Below are 13,978 nucleotides of genomic sequence, written 5' to 3'. Positions count from 1 at the left end.
TACAATCTGTAGGCATTGATAAGCTAATCCCTTGTCACTGCCCTTCTAGCATGATTTTCAGGCTTGGCCAAGAGGTACTGAATTTATAGGATTTTATTACTTACTGCACTGAATTTGTTACAATTTTATACTTATTGCACTGAATTTGTTTATCTTGCAGCAAAGAATACATGACCTGCCACCAAGAACAGTTTAGCCTTTACCTAAAAGTGCATTTGTTGCTGGTGCAAGAGAAGAAATCCCACACCAGGAGCAAGATTGACAACTGCCAGCCTGAGAGGAAGAGCAAATGTTGCAGCAACCAGAAGAGGGGCCACAGGAAGGAGCACATCTAGAAGCACTGGAACAAAAAAAGCAGCTGCCAATTTTTCATCAAGGAAAAGAGTGGCAACAGATGTTGCTACAACATCTGCTACAGCAGCTGCACCACCTAGAGGATCATAAGAAGAAGGAACTATAGAATAGGGCCAGGAAGTGCTTACTGGTTGCTGGTTGGTGATGAACAGCAAGGAAGAAATGTTGTGCCAGATTTGAATGCAGTGCTGCCAGAGGAGGAAGAAATACACATTTCACAAAATGCACCTACCAATGGGAATGTCTAGAGGAGCTCCAACATATTTTCCTTGTCAAAATGCATGTAATCCTGACAATTCTTGTGTGACAATGTTGCCAGGAATTCTGCCATTTTTTGTCCTTTTTTGTGAACACAATTCAGTATTGTGCTGCTCATTTATTCAAATTCCAAGTACTCTTGCTCTTATTTATTCAAATTCCAAGTACTCTATCTGAACAATATAGCATTGCAATACAATGATCAAAATGTCAAGTACTCTTGCTCTTATTTATTCAAATTCCATAGACAACATGGATTACATAGCTACATTGAGTATATGAATTGTCAAACAAATCCCCTTGTCAACAGGGCAACAACCACATACACCAGCACACAAACAACACCTAAGACAACAATGCTAGCTTCATTTCTTCTCCCTCCACTTCATATCTGCTTTGTGATCCCTCAATAGCTTCTTCTTCTCTAACTTCATCCTCTGCATCTCACATTCCAGATCAGCAACAACATTCTCCAGCCTCACATTTTCTGCTGCAACTTTCCTCATCATAGAAGAAGAACTGCAACTGCAAAAGCTCTGCTTCTCCCAATCAACATTGCCAGCATCCATCGATTTCTGCACAACTATCTGAAATGCAGTGCAAACAGAGCAAATTCAGTGTCTGTGTCCTGTAATTTGCAACAATTTCAGAGAAAATTCATTCAAAACGGAACATACCTTGCCATCCCAGAGCACCTCTGCGGTTGCTCGCCACTGTTCGCCCGCGCCAGTGCTCGAGCTTGTATGCCGGGATAAACGCCACGCCGGTGGCCTGCTCCAGCTTCTTGCTCCATTCCACCTACGCGTCGCTGCTGGAACTGCCTCGCCCGCGCCGTCACCGGTCCGCCGTGCCGCCGTCGCCTCGGGGGAGAAAACGATTTGGGAACTAGGGTTCGGCACGAATATTCTTCGTATATTCCCTTCCCGCCCAGCCATGAAAAATAGGGGCCATTTTATAAATTCAAGAAAATCCAGGGGGGGATTCACAAAAATGCCTAACCCACGCCACTGTCCATTCGCCAGCGTGTCAAGCCAAGTGGCAAGTTCTGATTGGTTCTGGGTGTTTTTGAACCCGACTTACAAGTTTGTGTACCACCTGCCCCCATTTTGCAAGTATTTGGGTGTGTTTGCACGTCGAGGACAAGTTCGTGTATGTCCCATGCATATAGCACCAATAATAAATCTGCAAAAGTAAATTGCAAACGAGCTCGTGGACAAGAAAAAAACACTTTGGAAGCTGACGCCCAGCCTACACGTTCCAGCCCACTACTGTGGTACACGGGCCTTTGCAGAATGCGCTCAGGTGGACTCGGCTGGGCCTTCCACATCACCTGCTTACCATCTTCCTGAGCTATCTATCTCAAAGAGAAGATAAAGACTGTGACGCCATTGATGCGTCTGCCGAAGCTCCATTGACCGCGGGAGGCAGCCAATGAGGGAGGGGTCAATCCGTGCGTGAGCCATTACGTAGCCACCTCTCGCCGTCGAGGCCACACGCCAACTATTTTATCCTCTTCTCTTCGAGTAGTCCGACTTCCCCCCGACAACCCACCCGGCCCAGTGCCCTCCAGAGACATCCACCACCACCGCCTCCACTCTCCACCCAGTCCGGTTCCTCGAGCTAATCCGATCCACCGGCCAATTCCGGGTCCAGGCTGCGGTCTGAGCTGGAGTGAGAGAGGGTCATGGATCAGAGCAAGGAGGAGTTCTTGGAGCGGTTCGGCGCCGACTACGGCTACCCGGACGCGCCCAGGGGCGTCGACGAGATGCGGGCCGCCGATTTCAAGCGGCTCGAAGGTGCTACCCGATCCACTGTTCTGCCTGTTCATACGTTTGAGCGTTTCATCAGGAGATAAAAACCGGATTGTTCTACCGTGCCCTGTAGAAAGGACCATTCTTGCTCCGATTGTGATGCCAATTTCGCAGTTAATAAAGAATTGTATGTTTCTGGAGGAAGTTCATAGCATTTAATTTGTGTTTCGCTTGGTTTGGGGGAGCAGGAACGGTGTACCTGGACCACGCCGGCGCGACGCTGTACTCGGAGCCGCAGATGGCGGATGTCGTCAAGGACCTCACCTCCAATGTCTACGGCAATCCTCGTATCCTTGGTTCCCCTTCTCGAGAGACCTTGCTTTCTTTATGGTTATTGACATATGTGATGTGAATTCCTGTGGATGTGGTCCTTGACATGTTTGTTAGATAGCCAGAGCGATTCGAGCATGGCCGCAAGCGACCTCGTTACTGCGGCGCGCCATGAGGTATTGATCGATTTTTCTTCAGATTTCAGATTTCAGACTTGAACCTACTCAGTCATGTTTACAAAAGCAATGGCGACAAACTTTGTTAGGACCAAAGTCATAGCCTTAGTTTCTGTGTAAAGAAAGCCAATGCTGGATACTTGCTGATGAGGCTATTTTGTGTCCATTTTCCATTTACGGCCTAAACGGAGCTAGTTCCATTTCTATCTGAACTTATCATCTAAGATTAGGAATGCTCAAACTACAACTAAAGTTGGAGAGGAGTATTCGTAAATTTGCATGTGTCAACATCTTTGTGCTTGAGAGCTGAAACCTCTGCAAACTGCCAACACCATGCTCTATTGTATGCACTTGAGAGAAATTTCAATCGGCTCTTTTAGTGGTTATATGATGCGAAAGTTATCTCCTCAGGTACTGAAATACTTCAATGCATCTCCGAGAGACTACAAATGCATATTCACCTCCGGGGCAACAGCGGCTCTGAAACTTGTTGGTGAATGTTTTCCTTGGAGTAGAGAAAGCTGTTACATGTACACGATGGAAAATCACAATAGTGTACTTGGGATAAGAGAGTATCCTTCCATACAAATGCTCAATGTCAGATTTACATCTTTATCTTCCTGGCTAGTTAAAAGCATATATCTCTATGCAAGTACAAGCTACAATATCACCATGGTATGGATGGTTTATGTACATATAATATGTTTTCATGTTCTCAGATTTATAGAACCTGCATTGCTGTCATTTTCACATATTTTCATCACTGTATTCAATTGTTTCTTTAAATTTCATAGTTTAGGAATGATTCTTGTTTGTTTGTTTGTTTGTTTGCATTATGTGCTTAAGTTGAGAAAATCACAATTGCATAGGGTACCTTGTAGAATTTGTGTTTCCTTAATGTATTTATAGATATGCTCTGAGCAAAGGAGCTACTGTATTGGCGGTTGATATTAATGAGGATGGTGATCTCGAAAGTAACCATGGAAGTCCTAGCTCGTTTAAGATCTCAACACACTCAAACCAAAGAAGAGGTGAAGATGCACTTTCACATAATTGCCAGAATGGAAACCTTTCAGCAGTTTCAGGTAAATTCCGTATGCTTTTCTTGTTCCTTTAGTTACCTGACATATTAACATCATTGCTAACTAGCATCATTCGTCCATGACATACAATGATACAATCTTATATTCCATTGTAATAGTTGATCAGCGAGCTAGGAATTACATTTTTTTATGTAGCTTCTTATTGACTCGCTATATCCTTAGATATTTTGCTCTGATGGGATTGTGAAACTTCCACAAGCTAGGTGCAACATATTTTTCAGTGTCCCTGGAATTCTTGCGCGTTTGATTTCTTTAATTGGCACTATACGATAGTATTGTGTACCTTGCAATGTACGTAAAATGCTCGAATATTTGATTACAAAGCTCTGTTCTTCAAACCCTGGTAAGCGATTACATAGAACAAGAAAACAAATAAAAAATTCTACTCCCTCCGATCCATAACAAGTGTTGGGGTTTTACTTCAAATTTGAACTAAAGTGAGCAAAAAAGTTATGGATGAGAGGGAGTATAATGACTAGCAAAGCAACAACGAAAGGCAAATATAAAATTTTGCTCTAATGTACCTGAATAGCAAAGCTGGCGTGGTTCTTATTTCATATTTTCATTACTTTTTTGCTCTCTGTGATATAGGAAACAATTGGAATCTGTTTGCTTTCCCTTCTGAGTGCAACTTCTCGGGACAGAAATTCAACCTTAACTTGGTCAAGCTCATCAAGGAAGGAAAAGTTGCAGGGTTCCCTTCGCAGCAGCAGTAAGATGGTTGATTACTATAACAGCCATGCTTTCGATAAGGCAACACTATTTTACAAATGTTGTCATCCTCTTCTCGCAGAACTTCAGTATCTTTACAATAATTATTGCTTGAAATCAGGGGTCAATGGATGGTTCTGTTAGATGCTGCAAAAGGATGTGCAACTGAGCCACCAAATTTAGATGTATATCCTGCTGATTTTGTTGTCTGTTCATTCTACAAGGTAACCTATATGCACCTATTATTGGCTTGAAAAACTGGGTCCTAGAGATGTCACCAATTGTTATATTTTGATAAACTTTGCAGATATTTGGCTATCCAACTGGTATTGGTGCTCTGATTGTAAAAAATGGTACGCAACAAGCATGTATCACTTTAATTTGCGTTTCATTCCTTTGCGTTTTTTGAAGAAAATGTATCACTTTAATTTGGCATGAGAGCTGTATTGTATTTTCTCATGATATAAGCTACATTAAATAGCATGACATTAATGGAATTATTAAAACAATCTTCACGTAGTTGCGGGAAATCCTCCTCCCAATAGATAACTTTATGAAATATTTCATATTTCCGTTTTGCAGAGGCTGCTGGTTTGCTGAACAAGGCATACTTCAGTGGAGGTTTCTTGCTCCTCTAATTAATTAGATGTTCTATTTGTCTTATGTCTTGGTACTAATTTAGTTTTGGAATTGGTGTGACATTCTAGGAACTGTAGCTGTTTCAATTGCTGACATCGACTTTGTTAAAAAAAGAAAGAGCGTTGAACAAGTTCTTGAGGATGGAACAATCTCATTCTTGAGCATAGCTTCTCTACGTCATGGGTTTAAGATAATTGGCATGCTAACTACCTCAGCTATTTCACGGTATATATTAAAGGTGGTTTGGGCATAATTTTCTGTCCTGGATGTTCTCTGTAAACACTCAGTTGTTCTCTTGTAGGCACACTGCATCTCTGGCTACTTATGTGAGAAATAAAATGCTGGACATGAAGCACGGAAACAACAAAAAAGTTTGCATAATCTATGGACATCAAGCTTCTAAGGTATCAAAGCAAGTAATCCTATCGTCTTTTTTAAAAATTCTTGTTGCTGTTGAGTTTCTTCTATCATAGGGAGTGATCCTCACATTATGAGCATGATGTTCTGGATTTCTTGCCTGAAATATGACATATGTTTTAGGTGGCAGATCTGAAGATGAGCCCCACAATAACATTCAATTTGAAAAGAGAAGATGGCACCTGGTTTGGATACCGAGAGGTAGAGAAGCTTGCTTCCTTATCAGGAATTCATCTTCGTGTAAGTGTACAAACCAAGCCGTCTTTTTACATGATGTACTGGAGCATCCTTGCAGTGACATTTTACCCATGTTGATTCCTTTGCTGATTTCTCTCTCTGCCGTTTTGCAGACAGGTTGCTTCTGTAACCCTGGGGCTTGTGCCAAGTATCTTGGCTTGTCGCACTCGGATCTAGTGTCTAATTTTGAGGTACACCATACAACGTTCTGCTTAGCACAATGATAATCATATGATTGTAACTGTTCCACATCTAAATAACGTAAATGCATGCTTGCTTGCTAGGCTGGGCATGTTTGTTGGGATGATAATGATGTAATAAAAGGAAAACCAACAGGTGCTGTCAGGATATCATTTGGGTATATGTCCACTTATGAAGACGCAGCGGTATGATTTTCTTATCAAGTTTGCACTTTCTTTGTTTTGAGGACTGAACATATAGTTCTTCGAAACTTACCAATGACATAGATCCTCTCTAATAACTCATCAGTATTCTCATATCCTTTTCTTTTCTAGGGATTTTTGAAGTTCCTGCAGTCTTCATTTGTGTCCAAACCAATAACATTCAGTAATGGGCTTGACTTAGTAGGTAATAATTTTATGATATGAAACTAGTGATATTGTTTATCTGTTAGTATTTTTTTTACCAGTGTAGTTCATATGAAATTTTAATTGCAGACAACCAGAGTCAACAAGTTGTTCCAGATGTTCGCTTGAAGACCATAACTATTTATCCTGTGAAATCTTGCCAAGGATTTAGTGCGCAGATTTGGCCGTTGGCCATTGGAGGTATGTGCACATCCTGTAGAATGGATTATCTTTCACGATTACGTTTGGCTACAGTATTTTTGTTCACCATATGCATAAATCATGTTTCTTTTTTGTTTTTTCTTAGGTTTAAAATATGACAGAGAATGGCTCCTCCAAGGATCTGGTGGTGAAATTTTGACTCAAAAGAAGGTAACTGAATTATTTGTTTAGCTGTGGTGAATTAATCCTCCAAGGATAGCACCTTGATGCTCTCTCCTCAGAGATGAAAACGCAAATTTAAAGCAATTGAAGGCCTGATTTGTAACTGCCCACTACCTTTTGCATTTAGTTATTGAGAATCTGTTTTACATGCAAATAACGTAATTACATAACATGGAGATAGATTTGCATTCTAGACATGAACAGAGCAACATAAAATAATTTCATAAGCAAACTTAAATAGAACTACATAATTCTTTTGTATCTTGCTTAAATTATTTGACGCACTGTCTTCCATTATTTCTAGTCTTAGCGGGCTTTCATATTCTTCAGGTACCAGAGTTGGGTTCTATCCGCACATTGATCAACCTGGAACTTGGGAAGCTCTTCATAGAGTCTCCCAAACGCAAGGATAAATTGGAAATTTCTCTTCTGGAGAATCTAACTCATTTGACTGCAGAAGTAGATGTTTATGGGCAAAGGTATGGTTGCATCATCAGATATTTGTCCAGCTGTTCTAAATTGAACCAGTTTTCACAATGATATGATCCACTATCTTTCCATTTACATAGTCTTGGGTTTATTTTAGGTTTGCATCTTTTATTTGGTGATATTCTGTCAAGTTTTACAGGTAGATTCAGATCTAGAATGGTCATTAATTGTGGCAAATTGCTTCAGGTACGAGGTAGAGAGTTATGATGACAATGTAAACACGTGGTTCAGTGAAGCTATTGGACGTCATTGTACCTTTATGAGATGTTCAAGCTCCACAAACCGTTCCTGCTCACATACTGGCAAGAACGGCCGTCTATGCAGGGATACTCGAAGCAAACTTAGTTTTGTCAATGAAGGGCAACTGCTACTAATATCTGAAGAGAGTGTCTCTGATCTCAACAGTCGGCTTAGTTCAAGTATGCAATTTTCTTTCCCTGTTCCCTACTTATTGATCAAGGACCAAAAAGACTATTTATTCATTCAAATGATCGAGATAGCTCTTGCAAGCTGCAATGGTGATTGCTTGACATAGTCAGTACATAATGTGTAGTTGAACTTCCACATCATTTTCTTGATACAACCTGATCTAAATATTGTTTAGGTAATAATGGAAATGGCAAGCAACGGGTTATTGTTGATGCAATGAGATTTCGCCCCAACATTGTTATCTCTGGGTCGACGCCATACAACGAGGACAACTGGAGAAGGATTCACATTGGAGATGCCTATTTTACTGTTAAGTGTCCTTTTCATCTCAGATCCCATTGACAGAAGGGATTCTTGTAATTTGTGAACACAATTGAACCTCCTTGCTGAGTTGCTCATTTGTATTTTGGATGGTTCATGCGCAGTCCATGGGAGGCTGCAACCGTTGCCAGATGATCAACCTACAGCAGAACTCAGGGCAGGTGATCAAGTCGAAGGAACCATTGGCAACTTTAGCATCCTACAGACGAGAAAAGGTCAGTTGTTGTATCATGAGTGAGCCAATGTTTGTGTTTTCCGCTATGTGGTTAAATCAAATTATGCGTTGCTAGGGCAAGATTCTGTTTGGTGTCCTGTTAAACTATGAAGACGGCTTAGACGGAGAACGGGAGATTCTCGCAGAGAGATGGCTCCAAGTAGGGCAAGAAGTGCACCCTTCAACGGCAGCTACACCAGAAAGATGCTTGGCGACCGTTGAGTCACTACATACAGGAATGTAGGGAGATACGCATACAACAAATGGAGATATTTTTAGTTACGATCAATGTAGAAGATATTCTGCACGACCAGATATTCTACATGACCAAGCGTGTATAACAATTCTTTAAATGAATGTATGTAATACTTTTTGAACATGATGCCTGTTTTCCAGTGTAAAAAGAAAGAAATATAAGGAAACGGAAATTGTTTAGTCAACTATGGTTCAGATTTCAGAGTTCCTCAGGACTGCTGTTTCTCTGAACATAGGGAGTGGTACACAGCTGGACATGTAAGAAATAAGAACAATGATGCGTAATGAATTCATGATAATTTCATAACCAAATTTGGCTGCTTTGCCAAAAATAAAATTATCCGAAACAAGAGACTAAACGACACTCAGGTGCATTAGTTTGATATATGCTATGAATGTGAGCTCACTCACTGCTTAGCATGAGTAGTAACAAGGTTCAACAATGTTGTATCTGCAGGAGAAAGGGAATATGGTACTCTAACCGGAAATTCAATTCGGCTCCCGGGTGCGTATGCTCCCTATACTAAAAAAGCATACTTCGGAATGTCAAAAAATTTGGATAAAAAATTCTACATGTACATCTCCATAATGTACGTGCATTCGCCAAGTTTCACGAAAAACCAATGTTTTTTGTGGTCTATCTAAAAAGGAGAAACTTTATCTTGTGAAAAGCATTATTTTTAGCACTGAATTTTTTCTTTTTTACATACGTCACATGATAAGTCGATTTTTTATGAAACGACTTTGTGAGCGCGTAGCACGTGAAGATGTACGTACGAATTTTTTGTTTCAATTTTTTTAAAATTTAAAATGTAAATAAGATGCATTTCAAAATATAGGGAGCATATGTAGTAACGTTTCTTACATTTTAATACTCTATCAGCAGTTGATATTTATATCAGGGTAGCACCTATAGCATCTACCATTTGTATATAACATCGCAACAGCGAGAAGGCAAAAGTTTAAGTGATAGGTACATGGCGAAGACAAAAAAATTTACAGCATCAAGTTTGTTTTCCATATCAACTCTATGCAGCTTCAAAAGTTGGCAACTTGATTTATAACCATTTGGATTGGGATCTCTGACGTTTATATTCAGCTTTCTCCTCTAGCAAGTTTCCTCGACATGGAACAGGTTTCCTCTGATAAGTTTTCTGCATTAGCATCATGATATTAGCAATGTGAAATGTACAATATTAGCAATAAATAGCTTCATGCTGACAAGAAGAGAAAGGCCAAATGTTGGTTCATGTCCAAAAAGGAACAAATCTTGTTTCACAAAAAAAAAGGAACAAACCTTGGTGGGTTCAGTTCATCAGATGAAAATCTCAACAACCTTTCCTCGAATGGTGTGGCGTGCCAGCTAACCTTTTGATCCTAACATCAGTTGATATCTTCGAACAGTTAGTTGATGTACCCACAAGTTAAGAAACACATTAGATAAACAATCAGTGTATACATACCTCATTATACTTGGTGGTTGTGTTCGGAATGCCATTGCCATCCTCAACTTGGAATGAATTTCCGCTGACAAGTTTCCTGCATTAGAACCATGATATTATCAATGCACAATGTAAGTTTAATTGTAGTAAGTAGCTTCACACATGAACAAAGAGTTGGGAAAAGGACAAAGGAAATATTTTCCTTCATGTCTAAAAAGGAACAAACCTTGGAGGGTTAGGTTCATCAGATAGAACCTTCAGCAACCTTTCCTCGAATGGTGTGGCATGCCAGCTGACCTTCTGATCCTAAAATTAGTGATACCTTAACATAGTTAGCTAATAGAACCACGAGTTAAGGAACGCATTAGATAAATTATAAACGGTCAGTGTATACCTCCTTGTACTTAGTAGTTGTGTTTGGAATGCAGTTGCCATCCCATGCCTTGCATAATTCTGGACTAGGATTCTCAACATCTGTGTTCATTTCAGAAGCTGATGTAAAGACAGGACTCATCATAGGTGCGTTCTCATCATGCAATTTGTCGGAAGCTGGTGAACGGACAGCACCTTGATTCTCACCTTCTGGGGATGGAGGTTTAAGCCAGTGAGCCAGGCTCAATGCAGCATGCTTTTCATCCGAATTAGACTTTGGGCTGCTGATTTGGTACTTCAACTCCTCAGGAGAGTGTGTTTCTTTTTCTTGGCACAGAGCATTCTCATTGGGAAAACAGATTGGTGGAGATTTTGAAAATCCCACCTTAGCCACTGAATTTGAAGAGGTCTTGTGCGGTTTCTTGACATAATCTGCTCTCGAATTTATCTGTCTAGGCGTATTCGAGGGAAGCATTGGTAGAGAATCTCCTGTCAGTTCCATCGGATGAAGCCTGTTCTCTATGGGTCTCAAGACAGGATAGACAAACTGTTTGCGGGTGCGCACACGCTTTCTAGACATAGAAGACCCTGTATGTGAAGTATAAATTGTTCCAGGCGTCTGCATATCATCGCTGAGAACCAAAGGTGTCGGGCAGGGTGAGCCACTGGAACCAGAAAACCTGTTTTTGATGCTCCAAAATGGCGACTTCTCACGGAGAACTGATTGAGGAACCGAATCAACTGATTCAACTCGTGGAACTTCAATTTCAGTCATCAAAGTATGATCCTCCTCACATTTGAAGCTGAAAGGTTGGCATAAATATCAATTATACAGTCTAATCACAATAATTTTAAATGATTTCCAGACATTCATGAAAACTAAGGCAGTTATTACCATTCAGATGAATTAAATTCAGATACTGATGTTGCTCCTATTCCAGATATTTTCCCCACCTCATTAGCGATTTCCAAATTAATATCAGGTGAAGCATTTTGGAGTTCAGCCGGGGTTTGAGATATTGTGCCACATAACTTGAGGTAATCTGCCAGGGTAGATTTAAGAGAAACATGGAAAATCAATTTACGTCTTCTCCAAGGAATAAAAAATGAGACATGTGCTGTCTGAATGTAAAAGAAGGAAACAAATGCAGAAGATAAAATTAAGAAGTGAAATATAATCATAATGAAATCAGCAACAAGTGAGCTTTCCCAACAAGATAGGACTAGGAGCGATGAAAAATTCTGTACTAAAACCATAGTATGTTCCAATGTTTAAAGCAGAACTATTTTCAGCAACTTCAATGGTCAAACTCATAGCCATAAACTATTGAAAACATCGAAATATTGTAATGGCTAAAAGACAAGAAAGGTTACTTTTACAGGATATATTTGACCACAATGCAAACGTACAGACATCTGTGGGTACATTAGCTATCCCAGCCTCACGACTGCTATGTTCGGTAAAAAAGGAACATAGGAGATTCTACATTTTACCAGATCATAACAAAGAATGATTGGCCACATAGCACACCTGCTCGATGAAATTCAAGAACCGTCATATTCAGTACATAGCATACAAGTACAGCCAACCAGCAAATAGCTATTCGCTGTGGTCATTTGAAAACGTACGGTAACTAAAGTTTATGAAAAAATATATGCCACAACTAGTATATTGTACCCTTGTAGGAGTTGGAAAGCTAAAGGTAACACCTATACAATCAGAACATCAACCTTGATCAAACTAAGACATTACTGTCACAACAGTCGCACAGCAATTCTCTACTTGTATCAGCATCTTACATTCTTACTACTCCCTCTGTCCCAAAATAACTTGCTCAACTTTGTCTAGATACATACATCCGTATCTAGACAAAGTTGAGCAAGTTATTTTGGGACAGAGGCAGTACATTTTAGCAGAACATATCAAAGGAATGATTGACCATATACCACACCCACTCCACAAAATTCCAGAACCATCCCATTCAATTCATAACATACACGTACAATTAACCGGCCAGCAGCTAAGCTAACTATCTGCAGTTCACAGTTGACAATATACACTAACCAAAGCATTTGTCATGGTAGTTTTTATGCCACATCAGGAAGATAGAGATAGAGTGCAGTACTTTGTAAACTTAAATTTGTCCGTCTAACCTATCCTTTTTTGGGGAGAAGTCCGTCTAAGCTATCCACATACACAATGCGCATCATGAAAAAGCAGGCACAATATGAAATTCACTCTAAACCCGCCTCCTTGTCGCAGCGAGAAAGCTAAAGGCAGCGCATAAAGAGCCAAAATGTTAACCACCTAGGTCGAGCGACAACTATTCCCCACTGTCGTGTGACACAACACTGAACATCAGATCGCCTGGGAGCTTAGCGGACGCATAGTCGCATACCTCTTGCCTGAGCTGATTGTCGATGCCACGATCATCTCCCAAATGCTCGTCCGACCCTTTGCTCGTTCCAAAACCTGCAACAACGCCACCACGCGCCGAGGTTAAGCACTAGCAACAAACGAAACCATGCCTCAAAAATCCCCAAATCTGGCTGAAACGATCCAGGATGTAGGGGTGCCGAAGGCGACGGAATACCTTTCTCCTCGTCCGAGAGCACCCCTCCGAGCCGATCCCTGTGCACGGGCGGATCCTGCACGCACACACACGCAGCAAAAGCAATCAGCGCCGCGTGGCAGGCAGCTGCCACGATCCGAAGCCCGGATCGAGCAGTTCGACGCGAAGGGCGGTGGGAGGAGGCGGGAGGGCGAGGTGGGTAGGGTTTTCCCTTACCCGGTGGGCCGCGACGGGGCCGGTGCGGAACCAGGAGCGGAAGCAGGCGACGAGGACGGCGTCGAGGAAGTCCACGACCGCCCGCGCGATCGCCGCCGCGCACCCGCACATCGGGGCTCCTCTCGCGGGACTCCGCCGGCGGCGGCGGCGGCGGCGGCGGCTAGGGTTTCGCGGCTGGGCTCCCGCCGGATCGGGACGGAGGCGAGGTGAGACGAAGACGGCCGTTTGAAATCGAGGTGGAGATGTAGCCGTAGTGAGCAGGAAGAAGGTCAGAGGCGAATGGGGTCAATCTCGATGGGCCGGGCTCCGTCAGTCTCGGCCTGGTTTGGTTTCTGGGCCGGGATGTGGTCATTTCAGCCCAGTTACGCTACCCGGGCCGTACTGTGATGATTAATTGGTTTGTTTGGGCCTGCAGGCAGCTTGGGAAAGGTAGCGATCGCGAACTGTACCGTGTGATAACGATGTGGCGTGATTTGACCAGTCTGGGTTGTGGGCTGCGCGAGAAGTCGGCGACGGGAACGAAGAACACTGTTGTTGTAGTCTCCACGAGAAAAATGTTTACCCCGACGCCGACTTGTCCATGGCCGCGAGGATTTCCTGCAGATTCCGGCGACGAACTCACGCCTAAAGTTGTGGCTGCAAACTGAGCTAGGCACCGCCTCTTTGAAATTGCACGAAGCAAAGGAATTACGTGTGGACATCTTCGTCTTTACGGTCTCG

The 13,978-nt window shown here is 41.9% G+C and overlaps 2 protein-coding genes across 2 annotated transcripts; one reads left to right on the top strand and one right to left on the bottom strand.

Moving 5' to 3' along the window:
* The first annotated feature begins 1,987 nt into the window (after positions 1-1,987).
* LOC124700429 (molybdenum cofactor sulfurase-like) lies at positions 1,988-8,840 on the top strand. Its single transcript, XM_047232565.1, has 22 exons — positions 1,988-2,408; positions 2,612-2,710; positions 2,811-2,869; positions 3,281-3,441; positions 3,779-3,954; positions 4,564-4,684; positions 4,805-4,907; positions 4,991-5,036; positions 5,266-5,304; positions 5,391-5,547; positions 5,624-5,726; positions 5,863-5,979; positions 6,090-6,167; positions 6,261-6,362; positions 6,492-6,564; positions 6,654-6,764; positions 6,871-6,935; positions 7,278-7,426; positions 7,623-7,855; positions 8,041-8,174; positions 8,291-8,401; positions 8,477-8,840. The coding sequence occupies exons 1-22, from the start codon at positions 2,297-2,299 to the stop codon at positions 8,642-8,644; spliced, it is 2,517 nt and encodes an 838-aa protein (XP_047088521.1). The 5' UTR covers positions 1,988-2,296; the 3' UTR covers positions 8,645-8,840.
* Positions 8,841-9,763: 923 nt separating this feature from the next.
* Positions 9,764-13,369, bottom strand: LOC124663887 (protein JASON-like). Its single transcript, XM_047201535.1, has 7 exons — positions 13,259-13,369; positions 13,064-13,118; positions 12,869-12,942; positions 11,365-11,591; positions 10,492-11,272; positions 10,324-10,403; positions 9,764-9,809 (listed from the first exon to the last, which is right to left on the bottom strand). Exons 1-7 carry the CDS (start codon positions 13,367-13,369, stop codon positions 9,764-9,766), a joined length of 1,374 nt encoding a protein of 457 aa, XP_047057491.1.
* Between the last annotated feature and the right edge of the window lie 609 nt (positions 13,370-13,978).

Source organism: Lolium rigidum, chromosome 1, assembly GCF_022539505.1.
Source record: "Lolium rigidum isolate FL_2022 chromosome 1, APGP_CSIRO_Lrig_0.1, whole genome shotgun sequence".
NCBI classification, from domain to species: Eukaryota; Viridiplantae; Streptophyta; class Magnoliopsida; order Poales; family Poaceae; genus Lolium; species Lolium rigidum.
This window is presented reverse-complemented; position numbering and strand designations above follow the sequence as displayed.

Bases quoted from the DNA above. Each gene is read 5' to 3' on its own strand.
- LOC124700429 (XM_047232565.1), top strand. From the start codon at position 2,297: ATGGATCAGAGCAAGGAGGAGTTCTTGGAGCGGTTCGGCGCCGACTAC. The intron at 6,168-6,260 runs GTACACCATACA...CTTGCTTGCTAG, and splicing joins ATCTAGTGTCTAATTTTGAG to GCTGGGCATGTTTGTTGGGA. The intron at 7,427-7,622 runs GTATGGTTGCAT...AAATTGCTTCAG, and splicing joins GTAGATGTTTATGGGCAAAG to GTACGAGGTAGAGAGTTATG.
- LOC124663887 (XM_047201535.1), bottom strand. From the start codon at position 13,369: ATGTGCGGGTGCGCGGCGGCGATCGCGCGGGCGGTCGTGGACTTCCTC. The intron at 12,943-13,063 runs GTATTCCGTCGC...GCGTTGTTGCAG, and splicing joins GCTCTCGGACGAGGAGAAAG to GTTTTGGAACGAGCAAAGGG. The intron at 10,404-10,491 runs GTATACACTGAC...CACTAATTTTAG, and splicing joins CAACTACTAAGTACAAGGAG to GATCAGAAGGTCAGCTGGCA.